Below are 21,198 nucleotides of genomic sequence, written 5' to 3' on the forward strand. Positions count from 1 at the left end.
TTTTGTTAATAGTGCCAGAAAATGTTTAATTTTCCTCTTGTCTTGATGTTCTAAAAACAAAAACAAATTAGTAAAATGAGAAGTATTCTCATAGACTTTATTTATTTTTTTATTGTTACATAGTGTGTGCGCTCACCTCTGTGATCATTTATGGAGTGGTTGTGCAGTGCAGGAACAAGGTCAAAGATAGGAAGGGAGGGAATACACTGCAGAACCACAGACAAATCACAGAAGTAGAAAAGAACAATGACATTTGGTTCATCCATTCTTCTCTGTGTGGAACTGCTGGGGTCAGTACTTCAATGCAAAGATAACATCTACAGCTCAGCCAAGAGTAGATCTTAGAGGGAAAGAGACCTCTTACTTTGACCAGTGTCCTTGAGTGTACCTGTGAGTGTTTAAGGAAGAGCTTTTTTAAAAAAAAAAAAAAAAAAAAAAAAAGCAGGATGTTGGATTGATTTTGTGTAAAATATTGGTCTGTTGACACCATTTAAAAAAAATAAAAATATTGCTACAAAGAACATCTTTACATTAATAAATGGCCATGCACCACCATGGAAGCATTACAGTTTGAATGATGTACACAAACACCTGAACGCAGGATGAAAATTAATATGAATAAGTTAGGTAATATAGGTGTAAAAGTTAATTATGCCTAACTAATGGCAACATAACACAAATAACAAAAAATATAAGATATTTAATTACATTATGATTCATATATTATTAAATCTTTTATAATAATGTAACATAAAGAATAAAGGTAATCTCTGAACCATCAAGCTTGATGTTACTATTGTATGGTACAATTAGTATGCCTGGTAGTGTGTGTGTGTGTGTGTGTGTGTGTGTGTGTGTGTGTGTGTGTGTGTGTGTGTGTGTGAGAGAGAGAGAGAGAGACCATGAATGAGTTTTGATAACACTCAACTTATCTGCAGCTAAATAGACATGAATGCTTCTTGCTGCTGTGCATAAACAGATGTAATGAGGCTAATGGAGGCAATATCAAGACAGATGTATCAGAACACACACACATACACACAAATAGAGAACTGCATGGCATGTAGCCTTGAGTTGTGCTTGGAAATGCTCAGTACAGTCTCTCTCTCTCTCTATCTCTCTCTCTCTCTCTCCAGCTAGCAGTTAAGTCATCTGATTAGTGACAAGCTGACAAGCAGAATTATTGTTCCAGTTTTCATTCCAACAGCCAAAGACATTAATAACTCACTGTCAGTTTAGACAACAGATTTTATTTACATATACGGATATACATGAGGCAGTTATTTATATTATATATTACACAAGTCAATTTTTTTTTACAGAATTACATTTTTGAATGGTACGTTACAGATTATCAGAGCTGTCAATCATATTATCCGTTCAAATCTGCATATAGACGTTGTGTGCTGTAGTTGTTTTTCCCTATGAATGAAAACTGTCAGTTCTCAAACGCTACATATTCTGGGCTAGGAGACTAAAAATAGACAAAGACAAAGGACTTGACTTGAGTTCGGAGACAGGCCTTCTGTGATTTTACAAAGAAGGACGAAAGAAAAGACTTTTAGTCTATGACGTCATGATGTTATTGTGCGTTCCTGTTTGGGCCAATGACATAAACCTATGAAAACAAACATAAGTGCGCGGTGGCTAGGCACATCCTCTTTTAGGAAGGAAGAGGACTTAACGCCGAGAGCGAGTAACGGTATCTTTAACCTCACCGTGAACCATGAACCTGGGACTCAATAACTTCCCATTACCTCTGTGTGACCTCTCAGCAGTCAAATGCATCAGACAATCACGCACATGTCCCAAAACTGTCCACTACAAGCCGGTTTAATCCTGACAGTTCTGTTGTTAGTCCAGGTGTTTTACTTCTATCCCGAATTGTTAAACATAGTAAGGTATAGCTCACTGTATTACATCGTTTTCCAAATTCCCAATTCTTATTTTTTTGGTTGGTCGCCTTTCTATGGAAGAATTTGAAGAACTTTTTGTCTGTTTAATTCGTGTGAAACCAAGCAGAATACTATCTGCCGTAACTGCTGTACATTTTTGCCTAAACTCAAATACATTATGAGTTAGTGCAGTGCGCACCTCAGTGACGCGCCATGTGAGGAACCGCTGAGTCACTTGGGTAGAAGTCAGCTTTGGATATCAACGGTTTAATGGGAGGAAATTTGCTCCTCTGACTATGCAGAATTTGCCTGAGAGAGAGAGAGAGAGAGAGAGAGAGAGAGAGAGAGAGAAGTCGGTTATCAAAATAAATTTAGATGGGGTACATTTTATTTCGACTTATTTAAGTACCACACAGTCAAATATTGCCCGTTTACTAATCATTTATTTAGGCCTATATCCAAAAAACAATATCAATGACTAAGAGCCAGGATAAAAAATTTTTTGACCGGTAATTATAAGAAAAACATAAAGCTCTGTCGAAGAGATTAATTCGTAAAAAAAAAAAAAAAAAAAAAAAACATTCCGCGGCTTGTACATTTTCCAAACTTTTCCTTTTATTTACTTTCTTTCGCCTATTGTCTAGTAAGAAAGAAAGAAAGAAAGAAAGATAGAAAGAAAGAGCTCAAAAGACACTAAATATCTGCTATTAATGTTTTAGCACGTAATGATAAGTTAGAATCTAACGAAGTTATAGATATAAACTGGTTCAGTCATTTGAATTTTGGGGCCCGAAACGAAAACGTTTGAAGTACTGCTCTCTCTACCAAAAAATAGTTTTGAATTTTCTATCTGTAACGCTTTTTCAAAATGTGTACAAAATAGACTTAAGGAAATTTGAACACATCAAAAATGTACTTAAAATAACTAGTTTAAAAATACAGTACAAAGCAAGCACATCGCAATCTAGGATTTTGAATTAGAAATAAGCCATAACTATTGACGTGCATGGCGAGCAACAGCCTGAATAACATCCATCTTATTAACTTGCTTTTTGGCTTTATGTACTACAAACAATTTCTCTTTTGTACGGAATTGCATTTACTTTCAGTAGGTATAGTTTGCACGTGAAATATTGTTTTGCATATCTTTATGGAAATGTGGTCAAATTAATTGCGTGAAGTTTGTGCATACTGTTATATACTGCATATGTTTTCCTAAAAGGTAATGAGTTTTGAAAACAGCTCTACCTGTTCAGGTTCACTGGCGTTACTCCGCTTGTAGCTGTCAGGCTGGTGCAACTCAGCGCTTGTACCCGAGTTCTCTAGACGCTCTCTATCGATCCCTCTAGTCCAGCTGTACCGTAGACACTTATCCCATCCGACAGAAGTTACTCACCCGTACGTAACAAGCTCAGTCCACACAGCATTTTCAGTCTTTTGGTTTGAGCTATAGATAGCAGTAGATAAGAATGCACAAGAGGTGGAGGTGAATTTAAATTCGACATGTAGGTTACTGTTGACAAAATAAACTCATCTGCATTTGACGCAAGTTTAACGGACGCTTCACACCTATAGGAGTTGTAAAAAATAAACATAGCTCTAGCCAATGATGTTTGTTTCACCTTCCAGCGCCTTGATTTAATTACATAAATCACAATTATTGTCACAAGGGTTAAATCAGTGCTATGTAAATATGAAGAGAGTCAAGAAGAGAGTATGTTATTAGGATTTATATATCAAGTGACATGGCCTTCTCTAAATATTAATTTGGGTTCAATCGTAAGAAAAATTAAAGATAGACGTCAAAACGGTATAGTTAGGGAAACATATGGGTAGGCTAAGTAAATAATAACGCTCTAGCAGTAAAAACAAAAAAAAAAAGCCCCCCTCCCCCAGCAGGATCTCAATAAACACACTTTTTCCATTACTGTATTTTTCCATTTTCCATTACTGTAGTGAGCATTGTAACTAATATCAACGGTGTAGTCGATCAGTGTGAAATATCAGTAAATGTCTCAGATGCAAATTGAGGTCATATAAAATTATAGTGCATAGGAATCATGAAATCTCGAAACTTCTTTCGCATTACCGTCATCTGACTGGGGCAATAATTCTACTCGATTCATACTCGATGACGATTCATTAGGATAAATAATATAGTGCGCCATTTGATGTTGTTGATTGAGAGACACAAAGTAGCTGAGGTATCCTAAACCCACAAAAGTGACACGGTATTTTCAGATTTTATTTTATAAAGATTATTTTACTTTAGCCCTTATATAATGATATGACAGGTAGGCTATCATTACACATAAAAATAATGCCACACATGATCTCACTATAAAGTTATATTTGCATAAATATACTGAAAAAGTGCACAAAATACACACCTCAAAGAACTAAATCTTGACTGAAATTAAAGTTTAAATATACAGTCTGACAAAATTCATCTTGGTTACTTTATTAAAACTTTAATTTAGTTGTGTGAAATAATACTAAACCTTAGTGGTTCTAACCAATCAAAACATTACCCTACAATACCATACCATACAATTTTTTAACTTAATATTAAAAATTGTAATATATATATATATATATATATATATATATATATATATATATATATATATATATATACATTACATTTTTGTAAATAATAATATTAATAATAATAATAATAATAATAATAATAATATTAATAATAATAATAAGCTAATGACCATGTATGTTAAGTTTTCTTGTCTAAGGAATAATTTATTATGGTGAAAAACAAATTGTTCTCTACAGAACAATTTGGGTGGAGAACAAATTGTTCTCCGCACAGGCTCAGGGCCACGAGTAAAACCGTGAATTATGTTATTTGAGCATTAAACGGTCGAATCATACACCTTGAAGAGTGATTACACCATCTGAACCACGAGCTGGCAGTGTCCTGCAAGCGGAAGCCTTTTTGCAGTCTTTAATGCGGAAAAGCCTTTATGATTTGTAACTACGCTGAATGTTCCCCTGTCATTAAGGGAATCATCTGTGCACAATGTTTATCTATCTAAGTTTATGTAAATCTCTATAGGCCACATTGTCAATAATTAAACTCTTCTATTACTTCTCTGGCCTAGTGCCTGACATTGGCTTATGTTAAAAGGAATAATTTATTCATTTATGTGTGTGGGATTAGAACTGATAAAACTAGTTATTTATTTGTTAATAATATATTTATTTAGCTATTGTGGAAATTCCCTAAAGTGATAGCCTATTTAACGTATAAATACAAATGTATTAAAAGGTGTTTTATAACCACAGAGTGAATATGCCCTTATGACTTTAGCAACGTCATCACTTTACAAGGATCAACCGATTTTTAAAAATTCTATTTTCTGATATACATCAAACTGTAATCTAATCTTTATGAATGACAAAATATGCTACAAAAATATCAACACACATACTGCTATGTATATCAATAAACCATTGTTTAACACAATTATTAGTAATTAAGAATGGTGACACGTTTCTGATTTATATATTGGCCTAGTAAATATGTTTCTGCATGTAGAATTTGTATTCAAGTATGACCAGCAAAGAGACTGGAACGTGGAGACGTTGTGCGTGACACTTCAAAGACGATGAGGGAAAGCTATAATATATAAGAGGGTGTGTTATGGCTTTATCTTACATCACAACGATAGGCGGGAACTTCTTAAGATGCAAAACGACCTGATGCCCAGGTCAAGCAACATAGCAATGTAAGAGCCCTTGCTATAGCTAACCGTGTGACTGATCTGTCCTTTCTGGTTATAAAAGCAGATGCGCCGCATGTGCCCCTACTCCCCATATGAAATGTCACTGGATTAAAAAAGGCCCTTACCTCTCAAACGCACGCACGCGCAAACTCACACACACGCACACACACACTCGCGTGCTATGGAGATTGGCCAGGTAGAGGCAAGAGAACTCAGAAGAAGAGGGCCTAGGGTTCCGGCCGCCTGGTTCCATTCAGAAGAGAATCCTCCAATGCCTTCATTAGAAGTAACGAGTTGACACAAGTTAAATCTAACACTGAGGTGCCATTCTCTCAGGGCGCGGAGAAGCCTCATTAAATGTCGCTAACAAGCCGTGCACATGCACTGATTGGACAGCTCCCGTATAATTCTAGAGACCTAGCAGGATGCCCACTTAATGAGACCACACAAAAAAGACATAGCTGTGGAGAACAAAACCTTCACAGTACAATAAGATGGACTTTGCCAAAACAGCTTAACATTCGTTGTCAATAAGAACGGAAGTCTAAAACAGAATAACAAAAGCACGTGTTAATAGTAAACACCCCAAATACATCTAGAATCTTTACGGGTTCTTCAGCTTTTCCTCTGGAGAAACCCTTCAAGCGAACCATGATCTGTACAATAACCTTAAAAAAAAAAAAAAATCCAATTAAATTTCAGGAGAAAACTTATACATTGCTGCTATATTAATTTACGCATTTTTATGTAACCGAATCCTACTTTGGATCAATTGTGACCTACTAATAAAGTGTGAAACTAAAGTTACAATGTAATGCTTTGCATTTATGTTTTTTTAGTAGTCACGACATCTAGCCTATAGTTAAAGTATTTACGAAAGTTATAGGACATGTGCAGTAGGAGCACTGTACTCACATTATCAGTGCATGGTGCCTCAGCAAGAGTGTCAAAAACCCCACATCACATCTGTAGGTTACGGCTATGCAAACGTCCTGGGCGATGCACAACAGAAGAGGTGGAAAGCTTTCGACTAAGCAAATAAAAAGGGGCAGTTGCGCCCCATCTCGACGGCCCCACAAAGCTGCAAGCTACGTTTGCCCTTTACGGATTTTTGGAGTGGAGAGCATGCAGCGTATCCGCGGCGGAAGCTTCAAAGTAATACAAATGTGCAATTTGTTATCATGGGACTCATTTCTAACCAGCTTAATCAACTCAAGGGGACTGGATATAAATGCACACATTTCCATTTTTTTCGAAGCATATCTTTCAAGTGCTAGATTTCTGAAACTTACGAGATGATTTTATACACGGGCTCGTGAGACAGACCACCGTCACCACCTGCGTCTATTTAGGAAGATTCGCGACAAAAAAAACTTGCGACAACCGTCTGAAACATCGTCGTGAATTTCGGAGATGCAGAAAGAAGATAATGATAGAGTTTCGTGATGAATTTGGACAGAGAGATAAAAGCCGCGAAGAAGAAATGACGACATGAAGAGGAGAAAAAAAAGCAAAAATACGTATTAGAGAGCGCGCGTCTCACGGATTCCGTCGAGCACAAAAACAGGGTGATCGTTTCCACTATCGCTGTTTCCAAAAATCAAACATAGAATGACCTGCTAAAATCTACAAAAACTTGGTTTAATCCATAACCTGATACAGAAAAACGGAGATCCACGCTTTTAAAATTCACCTCACAGCTGGTGCTCATACTGATGTAGGCTTCAGTGGCGCAGAAGGCACACGTGGAAATCCGCGCGCATGTCAACGTGAACAGAAGCTGGGGACGCTTTTAATGATATGACAAAATCAGACTTAAACAAGGAGCTAAGTGAGATAGGTCGAAAACTCTTTACCTTATTTTTTGGCTCTGCCAGGTCCATCAGATCACGCTGTGACAATACAAGGAAGAAAAACATTAGGCATATGCGTAAAAAAACATGTACAGATTTATTGTTGCTGTAGTTAGCTGAAGTGCAGAATTAATCTACTTCTTGAGTAAAGTCACGCGATGGAGTTTAACGGGTGCCTGTATTGTGCTGTGAGGCGGTGCGGAATTAAATAAACAAAGAGGGAGCTAATGGCTCGTCGGTATTGAGGAGCTAGTCCCCCCGCTGCTTATCGCAAAGACTACAGCAGTGGAAGCTCGGGGATAAACAGACAATTAGCCCAGGTGAATAAACTTGTTTGGGGGTGTTAATTACATGCTTAACGTAAACAAAGGGCCGTGTTAAATAAAGTGATTTAACAGAAGCTTATGCGCACCCCAGTTCAGCCCGTACGTTTTGTCACCCCCTCGGTAATTTCCGTATTGCCTGCAAGCACAGATTTCTAAGTAATCTTTTTTTTTTTTTTTTAATACCCCAAACTCCGCGGTCGTGTAAGGTGATTGGGTTAAACACCTGGAAACGCTAGCCTTTCAGGATATTCAACGTGCATGGGCCTCTTCGAAATGCCGGCCTGGCGAGAGTGGATTAGAGCAGGAATATGCGGTCAGCATTTCAATACAGGTTATTTCCAGTCCAAGAAGCTTTCCAAAGCGACCAATTCAAGTAGTGCTTGGAGTTGCTTCACTTAAGTTTCAGATGACAAAGAAGCAAGCAAGTGTGATAGAGAGAGAAAAAAAACTCACAAAACGACCTACCTTTCTTTTTTGATATATGAGTAAATATGTTATCTCTATCTCATGACAGATGAAAAACAACCTGTATGACAGGAAAATCAAATAGCCAGACTGCGAAAGGACATTAAGCGTTGATCTGTCATCGAATTTCTCCAACAATTGTGGTGGAATGCAAAAAGAAAATGACTTGAATTAGCTTAGATGAAAGATCACTGTGTTAGCTCAGATCTTGTATCTCATCTGGACTAATAACACACTCTTACTGTTGTTCTTAGTCAAATGAACGCGAATTACAAATTCATTTCTAGTTTAAATGCACTAGTGCAGCGGCTCACCCTGTAAAAAAAGGAAATATTAACCTATTATAGGTTAAAGTAAAATAATATTTTAGTGTTTTCAACTGAATATACTGAGACATTTTAGCTAGTGCTGTGCCCTTGTATCGAAGTCATTTTACTTATGTCCTATTTACGCAGGGGGCAAGAGCTTGGTGTTTCGCCTTTACATAAAAAGCCACACTAGAGCAAGCAGAAGGATGCTGATCTAGCATCAGCAGCAACTGGATAACAGCCAAATCCGTGTCAGGAAGAAGAAAAAATCCTTCAATTTTACTTTTTTGGCCTTCAAGGAAAAAAAGAAACGTTAAGATTTATAGCTGTCGAACTTATAAAATAGAGCATTCAAGGAGCCAGCATTAAAACGAACTTGTCAGAAAACAAAAAAAGTACGTTCATACCGATAGATGTATAGAGATTATGTTCATATAGCCCAGTGCACGCGCACCGTGTTGTAGACTCCGTTTCAAGTCCTTTATTTAAATGTGGATTCCATGTGCACGACTGTCACCCCCTCCTCCAACCAGCCGCCACCCCTGCCTTCTCTTTACTACATATCTTCTTTAGCTTTAACGAGTCTCGTTAAGATCGCAATAATATTCCACCCACTAATTGCTCATTCCATTCAACAAATAGGCTGAGCCTCGGCTCCTGCATCAGGAGGGAGGGCGGTGTTCAGATCGGACTTCCTGATAACCCCCCCCGCGCGAGCAGCACAAGTGGTGAAAGCCACTACGTACTGGCTAATGATTGGCACGCTTGACAGTGATTGGCAGGGCTGCCATGACAACCCCACAACGGCACCAAGAAGACCAATAGAAAAGCGAAACAAAATATTTCAATGCTACATTCACGCGTGGATTTTTAGGGGGAGATATTATGAGGCTGGTGTCATTAGGCGATAGCTATTGAATCATTCAATCTTGCACTCGTCCGTTCCTCTTTTTTTTCTTTGCTAATTTTCTTTCTCTCTCAGGTCATTTCCATGGTTTTCAGATCTCCTTTAGAGCTCTATCCCTCCCATTTCTTCCTACCCAACTTCGCTGATCGGCCCTTGCTCGTGGCGAGCAGCGCGCCCAGCGCCCGGTCTCCCGAAGACTTGTCCATGTTTCAGTTACCGACCCTCAACTTCTCCGCGGAGCAGGTGGCCAGCGTCTGCGAGACGCTTGAGGAGACCGGCGACATCGAGCGGCTGGGTCGCTTTCTGTGGTCGTTGCCGGTGGCACCGGGCGCATGCGAGGCCATCAACAAACACGAGTCGATCCTGCGCGCCCGTGCTGTCGTCGCCTTCCACACGGGCAACTTCCGCGACCTCTACCATATACTGGAAAACCACAAGTTCACCAAGGACTCGCACGGAAAGCTACAGGCCATGTGGCTCGAGGCTCATTACCAGGAGGCCGAGAAGCTGCGGGGGCGCCCTCTCGGACCTGTCGATAAGTACAGAGTGCGCAAGAAGTTTCCGCTGCCCAGAACCATCTGGGACGGTGAACAGAAGACGCATTGTTTCAAGGAACGGACGCGGAGTTTGTTGCGGGAGTGGTACCTGCAGGACCCGTATCCCAATCCGAGCAAGAAACGGGAACTGGCGCAGGCCACTGGACTCACTCCTACACAGGTCGGAAACTGGTTTAAAAACCGGAGGCAAAGAGACAGAGCAGCGGCAGCGAAAAACAGGTATGCTATATTTATATGGCTTGGGTGTGCTTGAAATGACAACATTTGAAAGTTTCAACTTTTCACTGGCCTTTATTTATAAAGCAGTCAGCATGCACAAATCAAGCATGCTGGATATTTAACAAATGAAGCTCAGTGTTGTTGTAAAAGCCAGAGAGCGCGACAACAATTTAGTATTTGTGTTAATTATTCTAAGAATATTTATTATTAAAACATTATTTAAAAATAAATAAATGAATGAATATGTATACCAAAAATAAAACGAGTAAACGGTTTGTTTCGCACAAAAAATATTGTTACAATTAATAAAACAATTATTAGTATTTAGCTCTAATTTTAAAATATTCTGGGAGAAAGCACAGAGGCCGTTTTACAATTGTTGATGTTGCTTTTGTCTACTAGTTGTATAGCCTATTTATTTAGGCCTTAAATTTAATATTATTAAACATTCTTAAACATTTTCAATGTGCCAAAAGTTATCGTAACAATATTTATATATTATTAGCATTTTCATGTCATCTTGTCTATTTTGTTTTTTATATAGTTTTACTTATAATATCAGTCTTTTAGTAACATAACAACATATCTACTTCATTATAATTCTTAATAATAATAATAATAATAATAATAATAATAATAATAATAATTTAGTTTAGACGTTTACAGAGAACAAGGTCAGTTACACCTGGCAAGATAGATTTTTATTTTGCTTAGACATTTATCACATACAAACACAGTTGTTATTGTTAATAAAATGTAATATTATATAACGTTTTAACCTGCACATAATTTTAAATAAATCCAGCTCACATTTTTTTATTAGTTCTTTTTTTTATTTAGTGGAATGCTTGGTTGTTTGTTTATCGAAGTGCTATGTACTTAAGGCTAAGTAACAGCTATTTGCTAACAAACGATTTAGAAACCACAAACATTGTTTAAATTAACATTTTCTGTTAAGCAATGTTGTTATCATTATGCAATGATCAATTAGTCAATATTTTGCTTTAAAATATAAGCAGATGCAATTTGTATACAGTGGTTAAATATAATGAAATGTATTTTTAGTATGCGTGTTTTACCAAGATAATCGGAATTAGGTTAGATAAAATTTGATTTGTTTTGGCCACAATGTCATATAAGTAAGGTTTGTCATTGGTCAATTAAAGGCAACAGTGTTTGCAGGCGATATCAGACTAATACTAGTTTGCTTCTATGGTCTACTGAACTGTTACTGAAGTGTTGCTGCTGTAGGCCTGTGTTACAAACTTGAATGAGTCTGTTCGAGCCGGTGTTCCAGCTACAAATCATACCCATACTAAGCTTGGCATTTAGTTAATAAATGTAAAGAAATGTTTCATATTCATGCGACACCTAATTCTTTCTCTTTTCCCATCTAGGCTCCAGCACCAAGCCATAGGACAGAACGGTATGCGCTCTCTGTCCGAATGTACTCCGCATAGCTCGGCCGAGTCGCCGTGCACAGCCGCCAGTCCCACCACCAGCGTCTCGAGCGTGACGGAGCGCGCCGACATGGCCACGTCCATCCTCTCCGTAACGTCCAGTGACTCTGAATGCGACGTATGATACGCAAATAAAAAAGAGAGAAATATTTGCAGGGAATATGGACCTGAATAAACATTATGAAATATCGGGAAAAACAAAAAGGACCTTAATTATACAGAGACAGAAAAAAGAAAAGAAAAATATAAAAGCACGTCTTTTTTAAAGCGCTTTCAACGGGACCCACGCTTTTCCCCCTACCCCCATCACTTGCATGAGATATCGATAGCTTTTTTTTTTTTTTTTTTTTAATGACGCAGGAAATACCCTTTCGCTCGATGTTTTCTGCCAGGATGACAGAGAAGAGGGAATTTCCACAATCCGGTGTTCATCGTCTCTATTTTTTTTTATTTGTTTTTAATTCGAGTGGTAATAATGCACAGCGCAGCCAGGATGCAATCCTTCTTCTTTTAGTTTCATCAGACAATCATTTGAGTCGTAAGCACCTTTTTTTTCACTGCTGTCACTGTCTGTGTGGGGTACTGGTCAAATGTGGAACTGTATCAGATTTTTTATTTTTATTTCGAGATTTTATATTGAATTATGCCTATATCCTAAATAATGCGATCATTCTCCCAGTTTGTAATATATGTGTAGAAATATGGCTGTATATAATATTGCTCTACGTCTCCGTTGTCTTTTCTATTCCTGTTTACTTTTCTTGAATTGGTGTTCATAACTATTTGTCAAAACGTAATAATTAAGTGCTCTAGACGTTTTGTTCCTCTGTTTTAATCCATTGAGTACAATGGTTTCAGTCGAGATTTATGCAAAAGAAGAGTAACAACGAAGAAGTTGGAATTAATCGACTGTTCAAAGGAAATGTTCATGTTTAACCTCGAGCGCTTAATCCTTCAATGTTACTTTCTTGCGTGTTTATGTTAATGTATACATTTCTAAGCTAAAATACAGTATTTCATTTTATAATTCTGAATTTAGTTTTTGATTTCCTTGCCTGTCCGTAACAGGCACAGCGCTAACATTTATGTGTCAAAAGTGTCAAAGGCATTCGTTGTTATTAAGTGAAAATTCTTTCTAGGATATGTGTCTTCCACTAACGGCTACATTCTAGATGAAAGAATTCATAAGGTAGTCTATGAAATTCTAACCGGGAAGCTTTTAGGATACGAAAACTCACTCTCCTTTTGCCCATAGTCACTAATGAATACAAAAAATTAAGTAAACGCACCATTAAATGGACTAATTATGAAGGACTCCTCCCCTGGCCCAATCTTCTATTGTAGCCAGAGTGAAAGGGCTTTTCATCCAAAAGCGAGAAGCAGTACAGAGAGAAAAGCGTTCCCCGGGCCCAATTCAGCCTATCAGCCCATTCACACCTCATATCAACCACGAAGAAAACTTGCTATAAAGTGTTTATTTGGATAGGGGGTACAGTTGGCTTACCTTAAAACCAGTTAAAACAGAATAGAATCAAGAACACACACGCGCGCACACACACACACACACACACAGAGGGTGCTGCTATTACGATGTTCCAACAGTTATACATAGGCTACATTCTTTTTCTCCCTTTCTTTTTTCGGTTCAAAGTTTGACAAAACTGTTAAAGTTGTGCTGTAAATGTGTACGTGACCATCAAATGTCAGTTTACTTGCGAAAAAGGTATACATTTACAGCAACACTTAAATAACACGAATTACTTACAGTAGACATGTGTTTTAATCTCCATGCATGAGCGTGAGAGAATCAGTCTTTAGACGTTAAACGTTAAGGGTATTTAAACCTTCCCCATTCATTCATTCATTCATTCAATGAATTATTCTTTCTGTAGAATATTTCTATACCATTAGCCATCCTAAAGACAAACACAGATAACTTATCAAACATACGCATTAAACATGTGGTTGTTTTTTCCCGCAGTTTTGATGGTGATCAGTTAACTGGTAAAAAAATATTTTTTATAGCATTTAGCGATAAAATTATTTGCCATGTATAAGGATCAGTAATTCTTTATTTTAAAGGTTATCATACGTAAGGTTCACGAAAAAAATACTTTGATAAAAAAAAAAAAAATTAGACCTGTTACACTATAATAACAATAGAGTACCATGTTCTTGCCCAACCCATGGGTTTGTCTGTAGGCCGATAGTTAATAGGTCGTGTGGCACAAAAAAGCGTGCAGAATAGATTATTTGTCCTGTTCCCATAACCTTACTAGCACAGAAACAAACGAGTCCAATCGGGTTGAAGGCTGCATTAGGAAAAGATCCCACTGCCCTGTTTTCCCCCTCTAAATTCGTCGGTTAAGTGAACACAACTTTTCTATTCGTGTGAATTCACTCAGCTCTCAATGAGCCACAGTTCCCCTGACCCAGACTGAACGCGCTGAGATAAAATGCAGAACAGTCATAGCTTTGGCAAGAGGGATAAACGAAAGAGAAAAAGCATTGGTGTCTCATCGTTCTAGCCCAAGCTATCACGTTTGAGCTGGTTTTTAAAGAGGTTAATTTACATTTAAAGTTTAAATACATTTCGTATGTAAAACGTACCAAAAGACAGCATTTGGTAATGATTTAAAGTTATTCCTTAAAATTTAAATTTTAACTGTCTAATGGTAATTTTAAGGGAAAGAAAATGATTACGTTTTCCATATTTGTTCATTTGTTATACAAATTAGTATCTGAAATCTGGCCAATTTTGGGTTTGTAGCTACTTTGTTTTAAATATTTTGACAGGTTCCCAAAAATAAACGTCATAATTTTTAAAAACATACATTTATTAACCAATCCCCATTTGAATTAATTATATCACATTTTATCCCCGCACAAAAGTGGCAATTGTTTAAGCACTGTTTATATATACCTACTGAAAACTAGGAGAAGAAAATAACAGAGCCAATAAACAAACAAACAAAAAAAGATATCTTAAGTTAACAGTTCCTTAGGTTCCTGTCGGGATACAACCGATGCGTACATCGTATTGTATTAACACTGGCTCTTGAGTGATGTAATTGTAATGCGTTTACTTTTTCAGCAGGATGCAGTTTTAATCATAAAAACGACTTTTTGTTCCTTTATGCGTAAATTATTAAGTTTGTTTTATTTATATTAGCTTCTGCACATTCAATAAAAACATATTGTAAGTCTGATTTTAAGTCGGGGCTAATAAAAAGCATGTAAATATAATTATTTTAAAAGTGTACCAAGTACGGATTTTTTATTTTATTTTAATCAGTTAAAATATGCGTGAAGAACGTCTATGCCTAGCCTGTCTTGCACTCTCCGTTGAGTTTTACAGCAGGCGAGATTAAAAAACAACAACCGTAGGCTAATTCTATTAGTGCGGTAATTCTGCGATCACAACCTGCCTGTGATACAGCATACAGGATCAGTAGTGCAGCTGTAAGAGCTATTAGGAAACATTTGCAAATTGGGCCATTGGTTCCAATGAGCCTCGATATATCCAACTTCGAAGTATTTAAAATTATTTATTTCAATCGATTTGGCTAGATTCCCATCAGAGAAACCTTAAGCTGGTTTACTCATATGCATTTTTCCCCGTTCTCTCTCACTCATTCACTCAGCCTAAGACTAACACACACATACACAAAGGACTGACCTAGTGAGCATTGATCTCGCGCCTCTTGCACATAGCGAACTGACAAGCAGCTTAAGCGCTTGCAGCACCTGTGCTTTTAACAGCCACTTATGCGATGAATTTGCTTGCTCATCACCATGTAGCTGTTAACTCAGCTGATATAATAAAAAGAGTTGATATCTTCCATATACCATGTCAAAATCTCAGAACAATTAAAAAAAAATTTTAGAACATCAGCACTTTTAAACAAACAAACGAAAAAAAATCAGAAAAAAATGCGTAGAGAATAAAAGGAATATGGCGCTGGAGAAGTCAAAGATGAACCGAATGGAAAAAAGAAGAAAAGTTTTTTTTCTTGTTCAAATATACATGCTAGGCTGACAAAAATATATTGGATCTGCACGACCTGCTATTTGATATCTTCCTCAGGTTGTGCCTCTTAATATATCAGGAAAATGTGCGATAAACGAATATTACCAAATATAATAAGATGGAAAAAAATCTGAAAGAGGAGTGTGAAGCTGCACGAAGACACATTGAAAAGTGAAACTGTTGCTATTACAGTTCATTAGTATATAGCTACAGTTGATTAAACCTATTCGTCCTTACATTATTCAGTTCGAGGGTTTTAAGCGCTAAGGGTTTGCAATAGTGTGGAAACACAACTCACTAAAGTAGAACAATTATCCTAGGCAATAGGGCGACTAGGCCTGTAAGTTGCGAGAGAGAGAGAGAGAGAGAGAGAGAGAGAAATTATCTTTGCTCTGCACTCTGTGTAAAAACTGAGCTCGGCTGGATGAACTGTGCCCTGGCCCCTCTATTCGCGCATCTCGGCTTGGCTCGGCCTCCTCAATTAGCCCCGCTCCCGCCGGAGCCCCGCTGCGCCGCCCATACACTCCTCACCGCCTCCCACCGCGAGCCTGCTCAACAATCATGAAACCATTTAGAAATTGACTCGTTCTGTAAATAATCTCAGACGCGCCAACAATGGAAGCCAGCCGACAGGAGTTTATTAGCAAGAAACCATTTAAACAGATGTCCTATTTTACGCAAAGCCAGGGGACGTTGTTAGCGCAGGGAGAGTTCCGAGCAAACCCGGAAATGACAGGCGGAAGCGGGAAGCGGCCTTTGGTTCATCTAAATAAAAGGTAGGCTTTCTATCTGGAGGCAGGAACTGCCCCTCTATAGCGTGTCTAGGGGCCTGGGCTCTCAAAGACATGAAGATGATGATGATTATTATTATTATTATTATTATTATTATTATTATTACTGTAGTCTAAGTAGCCTAGTAGTAGCAGCAACTTCTTTTGCGCTGGTCACAACAAACCTTGTCATTCAGTTGTCCGCGTATTCTAGCGTCACATTTCACGTTATTGTGTGCAGATATCGCCCTCTTGTGGGGATTGTGAATTTTTTTTGAAGGAGCAGTTATTATTCAAATAGCATATCCAGCTACTATGTCACATACGTATTTTTTTGTAACTATATTTAGTAAATTAATCAGGAGAAAATACAGTACCATCAAACACCCAAAGAGGAAATAAAGATATGTACAAGAATGTACTTTACCACGCGCATGGCTCAATGGTTTTTGTGGAGCTGTTTTACAAGTGACAACATGTGCAACAGACAAGAGTTTAAACAGCGTAAATAATAAACCAGCAAATATTGTGCACACCAATAATTTTTTTAACAACTTAAAGACTAATAGTTTATATTTCTGATTTTTCAAAATGGAGGAGTAATAAACGAAGACAACATTTACATTTCCACCTGAAACTCATGGTGGCCTTGACTAATTTTCTCTGTATAATATAAACGAAATTTGGAACCCACAACACAATTAATGTTCTCAGGTCAATTTGGCCTGAGACTAATGTCTAGCTGAGAAGAGTAGGATATTTGAAAAGAGAAGAGTCATGGTTAATATGAAATTAAGATGAGTTCATCACACTGGTGCAAGACACTAGGTAAAGCACCAGTACTGTCTCATACCCAAGAGAGCAAGCCCCAATGTCCTGAGCATATGCAGTCATGGTGAGGAGACTCTTGTTGCTTCATCTGACCATCTCAACATTACAGACTTCCCACTCCCAGGAGCACCAAAACACCCTCAACATGTGCCAACGACAGCAAATAAATATGTAATGCACACATCATAAGATTTTGCTGTATTAAATTAGATTATTCTTCTTTATCAACTGTAGACATCTATACACTTATGGTTTGTCGATAATGCGAATTTGATGTATGTGTTTTTTGTGTTCTTTATAACTGTCATTTGTTTTGCTACAACCTACTTTAAATCTTACAAGTTAAACATAGTAACAGTTAAAAACTGTGGTTATTAATTGTCACGAAAACCCTGTTTTATGTAAGCTTTACAAAAAGAAATAATTGATGCAACTAATGTTTTGATAATGGTAATTCATAGCTTATATCACTCAAAAACAGAGACAAATTTCAAATACTGAACAGATTTGTTTGTAAGGAAATTAGAGAGCATATATGCACTTGATTGGCTGTGATAATTTTTTAAAATTATTTAATGTTTGTGGTGTTTCAAATTTTCAGTTATGTCCTTGGTCAACTGACCCAGCAAATATCTTCGAAAGGGGCTAAATGTGAGGGCTGAGAGGTAAATGGTGAACTTTAATGTTTGCAAATAAAGCAAGCTCATTTATGTTATTTGATTGTGTATAATAAGTGTTTATATTTAAGAAGACAATTTGAGTTAAATGTTTTAACAGGTGTAGTGCAACCATGGGTAAAGTTTTAAATTGGAACAATAAAATCATAGCTGGTAGCAAAAGGAACATAACATATAAAAGTCATATGAAACATTTATTACTCTTAATAGTAGCTAACTCTTCCACAGACATGAGCTCAAAACATTCATGATTGTTTGGTGTCACTAATTAAAACTCAAATCTTATCTGCCACATACAGAACCATACACAGTCCATAACTTAATGTCCATGACCTAAAATAGGAAAATACTTATGCAATACTTATGCATATACAATACAAATTAGAAATTTACACTAGAAAATACAATTAAACAAAAGATAGACACTGCAATGAAAAACTGGAACTTATACTATGAAATAAAATAGAATTAAGGTAAAAATTTTAATGGCACAGAAACATGAAAGTCCCTTGTGAATTAAACCCAGCCAAAAAAGAAAACAAACAAACAAACAAACAAGCAAACAAACAAAATCAAACAAAACGAATCTATTTAAAATAAAAGGTGCATAGATGTGCGTATGCTGAGTATTTTTGTAGATCAGATACTTTACAGACAAAAAAGCAGGGGAGGGGCCATTAATAAAGTGTTGTTTTGTATTTGTGCCCTTCACAAAACCTAATGCCAAAAGATTGGATGTTTAATAAAAAACATTTGGTTGTGTCTTTTACATTTTTTATTTTTTGCCATGCAATGGTTTCCATGTGTGGCATGGGAGTGGTAAAAAGAAATGTAATGTTTAATCTTTATATATAGTATATATTATATATTTTATATATAATCTTTTTTCCTGACATAGGTCATTTGAGATGCTCCTAAGTTCAAAGGTAAATCTGCACATTAGTGTTGAATTTCAGCTCTCTGGAGAGTCCAAATCAAATAATGTTAAAAACATGTTAAGGGGTAAACCCATATTGGCACGAATGAACTGTTGATCTCTAATAAAAAAATTTTGTGTATACTGATTTTGCTGTATAGGCCATACTTCACTAGGGGACAACACTGAACACAGCAACTTTTCATGCATTAAGGGCCCAAAAGCGTGTGCAGTGCTGGGGCTTGACCTGCTAACCTTCTGCTCAGTCTTTTGGGGCCTTAAATCTTGAGTCACAGCCCCTTTACAGTTTTAAAGCCACTTTGAGTGGCCCTCTTAGTCTTTGCAATATATAACACAATACATGGATTTGTGCGTTGTATCTTTATTGTACTGTAATACGTTAGAAAACAAAATCTCTGCGTCAGCCTCCTAACTGTCTTGTCCTGTGCTCTTTTCCCAGTGCAAAGCCAGTATGCCCATTAGTACTTGTTGCAGTTCCCATTTTTGTCCACTAGGTGTAACAATTACTCCACAAAAAATAAGTGGGGCAGCTCGCATGCTTCCTCGTGATTGCAAACCATCTACAAGGGCGAACAAATGAACGGACCATCAGATTATATTTGTCAATTAGTGACGGAGTTTTCAATTGCTGGTAAAATAAATGATGCAATTAGATCTTAAATTAAGTTTAAAATGGATAGGATAAAGGGAACTTTATAAAGCTGGTGTGTTAAACTGATTTAAATGCTTCCTCCCCACCTGCCCCCAGGTGTGCGGCTAGAGATCCTGGACCCATTGAAAGCCTAATATACTAGGCACCAAAACTGTGACCATGGCCACATTTTTCACCTGCCATGGCATTTTTAGGCCCCCCAGTCATTCAACAGCCTAACAAGAATCATCATTACTTAACCACACCCTGCATGTTCTTATGGTTGAGCCATCAGTGCTGCAGGATTTACATGGATTTTTATTTATTGATTTATTTATTTACAAACACATAATACCCCTTTAGATTGTCTGCTGTGATACCCCTGGCCCCCATATGACTATAGAAGAATGTCGTAGCAGGAGTTTTAAAAATGAAAACAATGTCTCTGAGGCCATCTGGTGGCTGCCTCCAGGAGAACGTGTAACCCCGCCCACTCCCAAATTATTGAGTAGGACAAGAGCTAAAAGTACAGTACATAGAAAATCTTCATAGGTAATAATTCAAATGGGAATAGAAAATCTCCATTATTTCAGGTATATTTGGTGTTTACATGAGTATGGTATCCTAGTATTTGTCTTTATTATAAATGTGTTTTATAAGAGGTATTTTATTTGATAATAATTAAAAAGGCATAGCTAACAAGGTGATAGTTTTGGACATGACTTACAAATGAGCCTACAAGCACTTTCCAACACAGACTTGAAGCTTTGGACCAATTCTGTACCAAGCAATATCTTGTTCTACTGGTTTAGCAGTCTTTTAGCATGAAGTCTTTTTTTCCCCCAGGTTGTCCAGTCTGATGCTCACTTTTAAGCCAAGCTAAGTCACTTTGGTGATATTGTAACTAGCAAACAATTCTGAGCGAATAAAGTTGATGGCATAAAACAAAGCTCTTAACACTAGCAAAATTTCATAATAAATGTCTTTAAAAATGCCTGAATGATCATAGAGAACGCTTCATGTAGTTAGCAAGGTTAAAAAGTTTGCTACCTTTCATATGTAACTTCTAAACAGTTGTAACTTCTTGCGGGTATCAGAGCTAAGCGGTTTCTTTTTCTTGTTGAAGGTAAAGGTTGCCATCTTTTAACTGGTATATTTCCAGTTATATATTACAATAATAATTAACGCTAATTTTAGTTTATACTATTATAGCTAAAAATGGTTTTGCAGACAATGGAAAAATCCATATACAACCAAAATTTAGCACTTTATATATTAATTAATTAATTAATTAATTAATTACACTGTACTTAGCACTTTGTGATGGCATTTATTGCATGACCAATAATATGGCAACTTGGCTTCAATTTGAACTTATGCAAACTCAATAAAAAAGCATTTAAAAACTGCATAATTGATTATTAAATAATTGGCATGTTGTCCACTCATATATAGTAATTTATTTCATTAACATTATTATTTAACTTTATTGTATATAATATTATTACACTGTATCCTCTGCTCTAAGACATTCATAATCCCTATTTTAAACCTCTCTAGAAACAATTTAGAAACAGTGAATTGAATATCTG

General features: G+C 36.9%; 1 protein-coding gene and 1 long non-coding RNA gene across 2 annotated transcripts; one reads left to right on the top strand and one right to left on the bottom strand.

Moving 5' to 3' along the window:
- Positions 1–1,283: 1,283 nt before the first annotated feature.
- On the bottom strand, positions 1,284–7,528 carry LOC128529323 (uncharacterized). Its single transcript, XR_008361046.1, has 3 exons — positions 7,492–7,528; positions 3,144–3,342; positions 1,284–2,204 (listed from the first exon to the last, which is right to left on the bottom strand). It is a non-coding gene; the product is annotated as an uncharacterized LOC128529323 (long non-coding RNA).
- A 1,729-nt stretch (positions 7,529–9,257) lies between these two features.
- Positions 9,258–12,705, top strand: six3a (SIX homeobox 3a). Its single transcript, XM_053502274.1, has 2 exons — positions 9,258–10,270; positions 11,668–12,705. Exons 1-2 carry the CDS (start codon positions 9,579–9,581, stop codon positions 11,852–11,854), a joined length of 879 nt encoding a protein of 292 aa, XP_053358249.1. The 5' UTR covers positions 9,258–9,578; the 3' UTR covers positions 11,855–12,705.
- The last annotated feature ends 8,493 nt before the right edge of the window (positions 12,706–21,198 follow it).

This window comes from Clarias gariepinus, chromosome 8 (assembly GCF_024256425.1).
Source record: "Clarias gariepinus isolate MV-2021 ecotype Netherlands chromosome 8, CGAR_prim_01v2, whole genome shotgun sequence".
NCBI lineage: Eukaryota > Metazoa > Chordata > Actinopteri > Siluriformes > Clariidae > Clarias > Clarias gariepinus.